General features: G+C 48.1%; 1 protein-coding gene across 1 annotated transcript in view; it reads left to right on the top strand.

The window, feature by feature from the left end:
• The window catches only part of GAD1 (glutamate decarboxylase 1), a 32812-nt gene that overhangs the window by 5936 nt on the left and 14054 nt on the right, over positions 1-12822 (top strand). The window contains exons 3-6 of the mRNA XM_063399819.1: positions 248-310; positions 5523-5681; positions 6367-6609; positions 9279-9369. Coding sequence (XP_063255889.1) covers positions 248-310; positions 5523-5681; positions 6367-6609; positions 9279-9369 — 556 coding nt within the window. The remainder of the gene's footprint in view (positions 1-247; positions 311-5522; positions 5682-6366; positions 6610-9278; positions 9370-12822) is intronic.

The following is a 12822-nucleotide window of genomic DNA, read 5'->3' as shown; positions in this document are numbered from 1 at the left end:
TTTAAGCTGCTGCTTCCCTGGAGCCCAGCCAGTAAATGATGAGATATCGGGTCCCAGGTGCCTGCTCCTCTCCTCCGGGCAGGCCAGCATGTCGGCTCGCTGTCATCCGAGCCTCAGCTGCGCCGCGCCCAGCGCCGCCGGGCTCGGAGGCTTCTCGCGGCCATACAGCCGTGCGGGGGGCCGGGGTGAGGAGCTGCGGCCGGACCACCCCGCCGCGCCAGGGGAACAACTCTGCTCTCTCTTCCAGCTTACGACTCGTGGTGCGGCGTGGCTCACGGGTGCACCAGGAAGATCGGGCTGAAGATATGCGGTAAGTGCGGCCGTGCCTCCCGGTGCGACACCCCCGCAGCCACGCGTGACGGCGCGGCCGCCCCCGCGGGGCAGCCCCGGCCCAGCGCCCCGCCGGCCCTGCCGCGGGCGCCCCCTGCCGGCCGCGGGGCGGCTCGGCGGCCCCGGCGCGGCGCCCTCCTGGGGCTGCGGGCGGCCGCGGGTCTGTCTGTCTGTCTGTTTGCCTGTCTGTCTGTCCGCCGGGGCAGGGACGGCGGCCGCCCCGCTGCCCCTCCTGCCACACTCGGGGGGTGGGGGACAGGCGCGAAGAACGCGCAGGACCTGCCGGGGAGGAAAAGCGGGGGGAGGGGGGCCGGTTCACCGCCTCTCACTGTCTGAAATTTTTCAGCCTTATCTGACTAGAAAATACGTATCTCCTGGGGGAAAAAGATTAACGAGAGCCTTATTAAAGAGCAATTCGTCAGCTTGCTGTGCTGGTAAGATAGCACTGGCAGCCAGTCAGCGCGCAGGCACATGAAATGCAGAAGGGAAACAAATGCACAATCAGATCGCAACGTTATAGCAAGAGATTCATTTGCAGATAACAAGCTGTCTTCCTTCTCTAGATATCTCAGTAGCGCCTTCGCTTTCAGAGACTAGCAGACAAATCTTCATATTCTGATGAGGAGGCCCTTTCAGTTTAGCCCATACCCCTAACGCACAGAAATTATTTTCCCTTTTCCCCTCTGTCTCTTTTAGGGGGATGGGAAATATGTCGTGGAGACACTAACCTTTTTTTCGATGCAAAAGAACATTTAAACCTCTTTCCCTGCTTGCTCGAGTCAAAGTTCATTCATTAAACGTTTTGTCACCTGGCAGTTTGAACGGGGAAAGAATCAGGGTGCAAATGTTTAGCGCTGTGGCTGTGAGAGATTTCACTGGTAGCCGCTGGCGACATTAACGAGTAGTCGCTTAGTTCTATAAATAGCTCTTGATCTGGGTTTAATGGACCATTTCCCTACCAGTCCCCTCGGTGGCTGGAGCGATGGGCATTTTCACCATCATTTTAATTTAGCCCGGCAAGCAGAACTGATAAAGTAACGCTCTCTTAGGGTTGCTCCGTGTTGCTAGACTACGGGGTTAGAGAGGGACAGCGCAGCTTCTCTCAATGAGATCAAATACACTTGAAAATGAAATATCCCACCATTTTGGATTTGAGAAGAGCATAAGAGGGCGTAGTGAAGGCTTTGTGAAGGGAGTTCAAGAGAAGCTGTATTTTTTTGTTGTGGTTTGATGCTCAGTTTTCCTTTACTGGCTCTATTCTGTTTTACATGAAAAATATACTCTGAATAGTGAGTGAATTCCAAACGCCAATTTGGAATACTCAGATTTGATCACGACCACTGTTTTTGCTTGTATGAGCCCTCCCATTTGAATCGAACACGTTCACAAAGACATACAGGGAAGGTTGCCTGTGGTAAACAGAATGAAGTGTTAAGGTTGCCAAAAATCCTAATTAAACTTGCTAAACGAGTTGACATTTGACTGTTGCAGATGATATCTCCTTGTCCTTACCTTTCACAAGTGTCGTTCCGGACCCAAAATATTGTACAGTCACAAATGGGCCTTGGATTTGTTCTTTCTTTGTGTGTCACACTGAACTCGATTAATTTTGAACGCAAACTTAAAATAAGGATTGACATCAGAAAAAAGGCAGGTCTTTAACAATGAGCTGGTTCTTCCTTCTGGGTTGTATATTACATGTTTGACATTTTCAATAATGACGTATCCAAGATGTATGTCATTTCTTCTTAAGTAACTGAGCGATTTAGGGATTAGTTTTTTTTCCTTTTCTGGTTGAAAGCCACCTCCTGAGAAGAGCACTGCCACTACCACCCCCCCTTCCCCTCATCTCCACTCTTAATCTCTACACATATCCACTCAAACAAAAACAAACAAACAAAAATCTACAAAAACCCAGAAACCCAGACAAACAACCTATTTTAAAGCGGTTTAATGAACTGTCACGGCGGGCAAAATATTGGCAGATTTTCCCCTGTATCTGGATTTGTATGCTGCACTCCTTCCCTGGCAATTGTTACTGCTGGGACTGATCCTGCTAACATTTGCTTGGCATCAGTGGAAGTGCTCAACGCAGTAAAATTGTTCCGGTGCGTCTCCTGTTTGGCCGCGGCCAGCTGATGATTCCAAGCCCAGTGAGCAACACGGCAAAGTGGGGCTTCCAAAGCAGCCATGCATGTCAGAAACTGGGCTCGTCTCCGGAGTCCGTGGGATTTATGCTGCCAAGCATGATTTACGTAGGTGATGCTAAACACCCCGACCGCGGAGGAGAACCAGGACCTCCTGCAGCCCCCATCGACGTGCAGCCCCCGACGGCTGCGGCGCGCTCCGGGAGCCCGCAGGTCTGTCCGGCCTCGGAAGATGAGCGTCCACCCAGGGCTGCGAGGCCGAGGGGGGCTCACGTTTCTGCCCTGTGCGAGACCTAATGTGAAATCACGCTGAATTTATTGTCACGCTGCGCAGCGAGGTACTCCCTCGCCAGTCTGGTGTCATTCGGCTTCTGAAAACTCGGTCTCTTAAAGCGCATCGGTGAAAATGCACCTGCTGAGAGAGGCTGCGTTCTCCTCTGCTCCAGAAGTAAAGCGGACACTATTTCATACCCTGCTACTTGCTGGAACTCTCCTGCACCGGCCTCGCTTTTCAGCTACGATACAGATGAAAGGTCGGCTACAGTCGCGCGCTTCTCCCCGGGAGCTGAAGGAGCCTTCGAGGGCCGCCTGTTACGCTGGACGGCGCCGGGGAACGTCCCACACTCTCCCAGGGAGGAGACGGCAAACGACACGGTCCGGCGGCTCCGGAGCGGTGCTGTCCCTGCCCCTGGGCTCCACGTTATACCGAGTCTCCAGGTCCACGAGACACTGCCGTGGCCAGGGGGCTTCAGCGAGCGGCACGTTACCTACGGCCGGATGGGCTGATGCCGGCCGACAGCGCGATCCTGCCTTCAGGCTTTTGTCGTCCTCTAATCCCGCCCTGGGATCCCCAGCGCGGCCGCGCAGCCCCGCGGGCCCCACGAGGCTCGGGCTGGCAGGCCCCGTGCGCGGCCGCTGATCCCCGCCGGGCCCGGGACACTGCGGGCCCGGGGAGTCTCCGCGGGCAGAGCCGCCGCAGAGCCGCTCGGCAAGGACCGAGCTCCCTGCCCGCAGCGCCCAGTTAGGTCAGAGCCTTCAGCGAAACCACGGCCTCGTGGGCCCGATGGGAGTTAACTGGAGGCAGCTGCAGCCTTTCTCTGTTACTGAAGCGGGGCTCCCTCATCCCCCAGCCTCTGCGGAACGCGTGTCTGCACGCCGAGGGGAGCACGGCTCTCGAGGCAAGCGGAGCGTCGCTGCTCCTGCAGACGTCTGCTCTCACGGAACTCATCCCACCTGAGCATCGCTACTGAGAGCCTGAGAAAAGCAGACGGGTGAAGGAAAAAAAAAAAAAGGCAAAATGAAGCCCCAGGACCTGGTAAAGGAGTATCCATAATTCAGTTTAGACTGCACCTGCTTCGATATCAGCTGCTCCTCCTAATGAGCAGGCAAATAGCACTAGCCGTTGCAGGAACGAATAATGGCTACAAGAGTCATTAGAAGTAGTAACAACATAACTAAATTTTATACGTATATATACGTCCATATATATGTATATATGGACGGCTACTCTTAAATTATGCACGAAGAGAGTTTCCCTTAAATAATCTTTGTCTCATTCTTAAAAGCATCACAGAAAAAGACTAATCAGTAGAAGATCAGAATTAAAAGGCAAAACACGAGGTATTCACTGAAAGTATAACTCCGACAAACTTACCTGAGAGTCACCCTCCTACAGACTGGTACGGGTGCCCACTGAAGCAGCAGGGCCTGCCGGCCGAGCGCTCCCTTTTCCACAGCTCTTTGTGACTGCCTGGCTGGCAGCAGGGCCCGAGGCACACATACCGCGCCGGGAGCGATTGGACCAGCAGCTCCCCTTTCTCCCCCGAGGTACAGCTGCCATGCCTGCCCAAGTGCAGGGCTCCTGTAGGGGCCTGCGATGGGTGCTCGATGGGAGGTGCCCACAGTCGTGCTCCGCTCTCACGGCTCCGGAGAGCAGGGACACATGGCCGGAACGCGGAGGGCGCTGAAGAGAAGCGGCGTCGGGGGACGTGGGTGAGAGAACTCAGGACGCTGTATTTCCTCCCTGCTAAGCCCTCCTCTCTGGCTGATATCCCCAGCCGCGACGAGCCTTGGTTTCGATTGTTGCTTATTTTAAAAGAAAAGAAAGAATAAAGGACACTGGCGCTGCCGTAGTGCCTCTTCCAAACATACAGACACGCTCGCTGCGATCTGGAAGGTCAAAATCCGATGCTTTCCTAATGACGAAAAGCCTGACACTGTGTGTGTTTTAGTGAGCATCACAGATTTAATAGATCAAATCCAGAAAATTAATTGTTCTCCCTGCCTTGTTAAAGTAGGCAGATCTCATTACTCGCCGCGGACTCTGCATGACTCCCACCCCCATCATTCTTGGGGTGAGCGGGTTTATTATTGCCGTGCATATAACAGCGGCAGTTGTGTTCGGGTTCTGAGCGCCAAAGATGCGTTTCCGGTGAGAGCAGAGCTCTTAAAACCTTCGGGGATGATTACTGTTAGCATCAAAGCACCTTTTCAGGTGGAAAATCCGCATCAGTACTTCCTGATAATAGGAAGATGGGGTTATATGAGTGCTACTGGTATCCTCAGAGCTCTAGCACTCTCAGGACGGCTGCTCCGGAATGGCTGCTTGTTCTCATGCCTTTTGTGCGTGAGAGCACCACGAGGAGAACTGAAAATGGCTCTGATTTTAATCATACATCATTGCCCCTGTCTGCTAGGTCCATAAACTTCGCCTGCAGGCTGAAATAGCATTGACTCATCCTGAACTCTCTTCCAGTGGCTGATTACTGAAGTGGAATCTGTCTGATCGACTTAATAAGAATTTACCACTGCACTAAATGACGAAATTTTGTTTTTTGCATGGCTGCGTTTTTGCAGTTGATGGCATTTTGAACTCTGCCTCCTGGAGGCAAACAATCCCCATAAATACCCTTATTCCTGACCTCATTAGCCAGATCTAGAGCCAACACCACTTTTAACTGTTGTCTAGAGAGCTGCTTTAGATATTTCTAAACATGTTGGGAAGTGAGAAAACTCTGACCTGTGCACCTTGCAATAATAATGTAGGGTTCCTGCAAAGGACCAACAGCCTGGAAGACAAGGGCCGGATCGTCAGCTCTCTGAAGGAAAGGCAGTCGTCCAAGAGCCTGCTGGCGTGTGAGAACAGTGAGAAAGGATCCAGGTTCCGGCGCACCGAGACAGACTTTTCCAATCTGTATGCCAGAGGTAAACACTTTACAGTTTCTCCTTGCTCCAGCTCAGGCATGTCCCTTAATAGCCTTGCCCTCATCTCCCCTGGAAGTGCAGCCACGTTCAGACGGTGCTTTTCCTTGGCTGTTTTTGAAGGAAGCTCCGTGTCTGTGTTTTTTGGGAGTTGCACTGGCGATGTATGCAAGCTGCCTGAAATGCAGTTTTACATACCTTGGGCTGATCACCTGCAGCTCAGCTTCAGTGGTTCCAGGGGTTTCTCCAGATCCAGCATCCAGGAGGAGAGTAATTTTATGTTTTTATCCTCCATAGTGAAATAGTAATGAGGCAGCCCGTGATTGCTGATACGGGGCCATTGCAAGAGGAGTGAGAAAGGGAAAGCAATCCCTTTGTGGGGCGGAGATGGGGACGTTGCAAGGTAAGGGCAGGTGCGGATTTTGGGTACTGCTGGCCCGCAGGAGGTGAGTGCCTCACACCGCACAGGCTTAGCGCTGCAGGGCGTGCTCTTGGGCAGGGGCGCCTTGGAGGTACCTCTGCTGTTGCCGTCCCCACGGGGCGAGAGGGACCGGGAGTCTGCCCTGCTGCAACCAGGCAGCGCTGGGGCCACGGCTTCCAGCTTCTTGGGGAGCTGGGGGCAGCCGAGGCTGGTTCATCTCTGCTTCTCTCTCCCAAAGCAAGCGCTGATAGCTGGTTTGCCCCACAGATTTGTTGCCCTCTAAGAATGGTGAGGAGCAGACCATGCAGTTCCTGCTGGAGGTTGTGGACATCCTCCTCAACTACGTGAGGAAGACTTTTGACAGATCCACCAAAGTGCTGGACTTTCACCACCCACACCAGCTCCTGGAGGGCATGGAGGGCTTCAACCTGGAGCTTTCAGACAACCCTGAGTCCCTGGAGCAGATTCTGGTGGATTGCCGGGACACACTGAAATACGGAGTGAGGACAGGTAGGTTTTTGTACAAAACTGGCGAGTTCCCCCGGGACTTTCCTCAGGCTCACGGTGAAGGGAGCGTGACTGAGCTCCCGGAGGTGAGCACACCCCTCTCTATCCCGTGACTGTGCTTCCCTGCAGGCTCGGCCCCAGGGCTGGCTGCGGGAGCTGGAAATGTTTCTGCTCAGAAACTTCATTTATTGATGTCCATCCGTCCCCGCCGGGTAGGGCTCAGTGCTGTTTTTAGAGCACAGAAACAAGTTTTTAAGACGTAATCTCTTTCACTTGATGAAACGCGAGCTGTCTGTATCTCCGGGGAGCAATATCATTAGGTAAATGAGGGCATAAATGACACAGAATTTGCAATTTTTCTTTTTTATGTTCATCAAACGTTTAATGAAAAAGAGACTGAAATCCTAGGAATCATCAATAAAGGAACCCTGTGGATTTCAGCCCATTACCCAGGAGCCCTGCCTGTCCAGGTCCTTCTGAATCAGACAGAAATCCCGGGTTGTAATCACTTCTTTTACTGCGTGAGCTGCAGCCAGACTCTAGGGCAAAGTCAGTGCTCTTTCAGGCTGTTTGGTCTGAAATGTTTTACATTGTATCCACAGAAATCTCTGCTGGCAAACAGCGCTGACTGCCGTACATACCCAAGCGGATCAGGAACAGGAGCGCTAACGGAGCCGAGTTTCCCTCCCCAGCCGTGCTCCAGCGTTTCTGGGCTGCCGAGCTCTGTCCGGCCGGCTGCCCTCTCGGCACGGCTCGGCTCGGTTCGGCTCGGTTGGGCTGGGCCCGGCCGCCTCCCCGCGGAGCTGGAGCGGCGGCGGCGGCTCACACCGGGCTCTGCCTGGGCAGCTGCGAGCCCGGGCTCCTGAAGGACGGGCCGCAGCTTTCTGCTCTGGCTGCTTTTGCAGCCGTGAAGACACAACGCCCCCCTTCAAGGAGCAAAATCTTGACAATAGATGTGGCGGGTAGCGTTCTGTCCTTTTTCCTACTTACATGGTAGTTTGATTGATTCAGGGGAGTCGGGAGCATACTTTGATTTTTGTACTCTTGATCAAAGGAGAGCGCGGGTTGTTTGACAGGTGACCAGAAGTTAAGTCAGAGCGGCTGCGCTCTGTGTGCTTGCACCATCATTCTGCTCTTCATCGTGCCGCATGTCGAGCGACCTCCCCCCCTCACCCCGAGCTCCCCTGTGGGAGCTTCTGTGGGACCAGCAGGACGGTCCCCGGACCCGAGAGGCAGGTGTCCGACCGGACACAAGCTCTGTTCAAAGCGCTGTCTGTGCAGCTTTAAAGCGCTGCTCGGACTGTCTGACTGCCCAGGACACGCATTCTGCTGTCTGTGGGCTCCTGGGCTCACACCCTCTCTCAAGGTGAAGCTCCCTACAAAGTCACCGGGTCTGGATGTGCAGCCCAGCCTTAGGAGATCGCGGGCTCCTTAACAGCTGCGAGAGGTCAGCGAAACGTCGCTTAAGATAACTTCTCAGTCAGCGTGTCCTGGAAGGGGACAGAAGTGCTGATTTTAAAGCAAACAGCTGAGCCACGGTGGTATTTCTGGGCTCTAGCCCCGAGCCGTGGTTTTCCGCGGGAGGGAGCAGCCCGGGTGCGGCGCATCCTCCTCGGGGAGTGTCGCGATGTGGCAGCGCCGGCAGGCTCACGCCTCCAAAAGATTTCTGCTGACATCGCTCAGGGCAGAATCGCATTTATTTCTTCATGTCAAAAGATGCTGATGTTCCTGGTGTTGAACAGAATCCGACATGACAGGGCCCCTCCAGGCGTCGAGAGGCCCCCTTCTAGGGCCGGGCTGTCCCCAGTGCGCTATCTGCGTGTCCTTCCCCAGAGCGCAGAGAAGTCCAAATCATGACACCTCCCCTCAAAGCCCCTTACCAATTGTTAGGAATTTCCTCTCTTCGTGCTAGAAAAATAGACCCCCAAGAGTCGGGATTTTTGCTTAGGGAAGTCGTTAAAGCAACTTCGGGTGAAATACAGGGATGTGATTTACTTCGGTTCAACAGCAAACTCTGTTTAAGGAGGTGACTTCTAGCTAATAAACCTAGAAAGGGGAAAGGGTCCGAGTCGAGGAGCTCTTGCGGGGCCCTCTCCCACTGCTGCAGTGCTGGGACATTCCCTCCGAGACCCCGCGAAACGCCTCTCCCTTGTAGCTCGGGAAGAGACCGGCTCCTCTGCATCCCCCCTCTCACCCCTGTAGCCCCCGTTCAAGCGCCTGAACCTTCCTCTCTTCCTCCATTTAAATGCAAATAGCCCCAGCACCCGGAGGCTGTTGCTGCCAAGGGCGTGTCCCCCACCGTGTACTCCTCGCCCGAGTTCACAGCACGACAGGGCGGAAGAGGGCTCTGGAAATGGGCTAGCCCAGCCCCTTGAGCAGGTCCCGGAGGTGTTTACAGGCTCAGTCGATTCTGAGGCTCTCTGTTAAAAGCAAATGATTCCATGCAGAAGCTCTTATCCAAAGTATTTTTTGACGTTTGTAATAAGACATCTGTAAATGTCGGCTGTCGGTCTCCCCATAAGCAGGGCTTGCTTTGAAAACTTCACTGCAAGAGTTCTGAGTACAAACTTGTGATTCGTGTCAGAAAAGGTGGGAATGTGGTCAGGTTTAAGTTTGAAACCTGAAAGATAGCGGTGGAGTTTGTTCTGAGTTGCTCTCAATTCTCTTTTCAGGTCATCCTCGCTTTTTCAATCAGCTGTCCACAGGACTGGACATCATTGGCCTGGCTGGGGAGTGGCTGACATCTACTGCTAACACAAACATGTAAGCAGTGTCTTGTCACCAGTGTCTGTGACTGGTGCTTGCACGGGCTGCGTGTGTCATGGTGGATAGGTGTTGTCACAGATATGAATAATTGCCATTTTTAAATGATGTTACATCTTCCAGAAAAATATCTCATGTTTTTATTAATGTGTCAGTAATACAAGTGAAAATGGTTACACAAAACTGAATAGAAATGCAAATATCTGAGACCACACGGTAAGTAAAATATTATTATTCTAATATATTAACATGAAATTACTTTTTTTCTTTTGGACCAATCTTCTCTATATTTTTCTTTTTTTAAAAAAGCTTTGTCTCTAGACTGAACAAGTCTGCAGCTATCCACTATGTATCCACTATGCAGCTATGTTAACACTAGAAACTAGATATGGAAAAAGTTATTTTTTTCTATACAGTTGACTTCAGAGATAGCAGGCCTGAGGCAGTACTTTCTGTTTATGTGCTAGTAAAGAAGTGGGTAGCTTCAAAATTATTAAAAATGTAACACTGAAAAATAACTTTATGCTAATGAAGGAATTAGTCAAAGATTAATAAAGTCATGTGTAAATTAATAAATGAAAGTGTAAAAAAAGTAAAATTTGACATCTGAATACATCAAATAAGAAACTTTTCCTAGTTTTTCTTGACCTCAAAGTTAATGAAAGCTAAATGTCAGTGTAAGGTATTATTATGAATTTTTGAAATAGAGTGCAATTAATTAAAAAAACCCAAACCAACAACACTAAACAAAAACAATCACAAAACCAAAACAAACAAACAAAAACCCAATCAAAAAACCCTCCCAAACCACTAAAAGCCCACCAAACCTTCTAGTGAGTTTTTATTTATATTTTGATATCCATATGTTCAGAAAGGTGATGGGAGTCCAAATATTCAGCAGGTAAGACTGCTCTTTTTTAGTCCTGTAGTGAATGTGTTTGAACTGTAAGGCAACCTCTGTTTTGGGGAGTTGCTAATTGTCATAACATGTGAAATGTGTCTTCAGATTGGAAAATGAACAATATTTTCACTGGCCTATCTGTGAGTATTTGGTTCATTAAATATGCTGATGACTAGCAGCTCTATGTAGACTAGGAGCTGTGCCTATTTTGTGACATTAACAATAAAATAAAATTTAAAAAAACCACCTAAGGTGGTACAGCCAAAACCAGCCTTCTCTTTGTAATAATCATCTCAGTTACTTCTCTGTTTGCTGAAAATTGGTATGAGACATTCAGATTTAAAAGCTGATTGGGAAGAAAAACCCAGCAATATATATTTTAATTGTCAAACAAGTCTTTCAAAGTGCTTTAAAGTGCTTTGAAGTGCCTTTTTAGCAGCACAATACTTTTTCTGCTTTTTAGCAGAACTGTGAAAACAGTTTCTGAAAAAACCCTTGCTAAAGTTTTCTCTGTGGCAAATATTTTGGTGTCACTTTTACCAAGACATTTGACTAAGTTATCCCAGTATCCTTTTGTAATCAGTGAAATGACACAAATCTGATAGGACATAAAAGGATTCAGCTCTGTGGCAGACTGTGACAGGATAAAGAAATATTGACATCATTATTAATAACATTGCACTCATTTAGTCACTTCTTAAAGAGTAACTCCTTTTAATTGATGTTTTCCTTTTTTCTTTTGAAAGTAAGCTGTTAAATAACTACTTTCTCATCCATTTGTGCTTTAAACAAGAACATATCTCGAAAATACTTCTCTGCGAACACGAAAATTTAGTATCTATTTGTTAGTGTGAGGCTTAGTGTGCTCCCTTTTTCAGCAAACCAAAGTCAATACGGTGTGCTTTCAAGAAACACAGTAATTGCCAGTAAGGTTAAAGCAAGATGTTTGTAAAATACAACTCAAATGACTGACAGAGAAGGTTATTAAAGATAACTGAATCACCTCTGTGAGCTCTGGGGAACATGCTATTTGTTTTGAGCAGTGTTCCAGCACACAAGAACAGGTTTTGACCTTTACCTAGAAACTGTTCTAACCTATTACAGCTACATGAGCACATAACACACAAGCAACAGTAACACTGAATTATGGTAGGGAATGTTTTCCATTTGCCTTTTTTTCTTTTCTACGGATAAACAATACTTAAAATATTTATGAACAATTAAAAGTATGTGCTTTCTTTTACAGATGAGTTTTCAGTAATCAAAACATCTGTACTCTCTTAAAATTTAAAATTATCATTAGGAAATATTACTTAAATGTCACTGTGAAGATAATATATACAATTAAATATAATAAGCTTCCCACATTGACTTGGAAATAATGTATAAATGTGCTATTCATAGCTCAATCACTAGTCATGAGACTTTCAGCATGGAAATTTCAGAATTTCATTATTCATCCAGTTCTAGAGATCTGTAGCACAGGGCATTCTCTCACCGTGCAGCAGCCAACTGAGGTTAAAAATAAATATTATCTGGAAGTTCTGTTTATGCCCACTGTTAGCTGAGATAAGGGGATATATTGGTGTTTCACTATTATGCAGATATGCTTATGAATAGAAAAATTATGTAAAATGCTCTGTGTTTATTCTCAGACTGTTTTTTACAGACTGGCCAACAAGAGAACAGTAGATAGAGTGGTTTGGTCTGATTAAGTGATTTGTCTTTTAGGTGAGAGCAGAATAAAGCCAGCACTGGCTTCTACCAAAAAACCTGTTAGTACATTCAGTTAGTAAAGAGCTGATACTCATGACTGCTATAGTTAATTCACAGAAATACCTGTAAAGGTTGTAACTATAGGAAAAATCTAATCAGCATTTTTTAAGGAGATTGTTTCTAAAGTTAGATGGTTCCTTTTAACCCAAACACATTTTTGGGGTTTTACTGAATTTTTCAAAATAATTTAAGTTTCAAACAAGTAAGGTGGTGTGAACTTTACAAGACGTGATTTGTAAGTTCATAGCCATCATCCAATATAGCTTCATTGGCCTTGTAATTTATAAACAGCGACTGTCATGTATTTCTTGTCAGGTTTTGGAGACACAGAAATTAACTACAGAATAGAATAAAATAATTATTATTTTCTTTTTGTTTAAATACATTCAAAATTCAGTGTGCAAGGTCTCAGGACAAAACTCAAGACATGTTTAAACTGGTGGGGAAAAAAATAATCCCATTGTCTTAAGAGTACTTTGTATTGAGCTACAGTGGTCTATACACTGCTGAGTTCCTGTGGACATCAGTTGATCATTCTGCCTAAATAAAGATTGGAATATATTCTAGACTTACAGTGCTTAAAACCAAAACAACCCCAAACCACTGTTAGCAGACACTGCTTTATTAATTTTGTCCATTTGTAAATAGTGGCAGCACCCAAACTTCAACTTTCAGCTGTCTCTGCCAGTTCTAATGATAATAAAAATAAAATAAGTAGTATTTTGGCTTCTGAAAATAGCAATCACAATAATTAAACAAATTAATTTTTTTTAATC

The sequence above is a fragment of the Prinia subflava genome, chromosome 6, assembly GCF_021018805.1.
Source record: "Prinia subflava isolate CZ2003 ecotype Zambia chromosome 6, Cam_Psub_1.2, whole genome shotgun sequence".
NCBI classification, from domain to species: Eukaryota; Metazoa; Chordata; class Aves; order Passeriformes; family Cisticolidae; genus Prinia; species Prinia subflava.
Note: the sequence above shows the minus strand (reverse complement) of the source record. Positions and strands in the feature narration are given on the sequence as shown.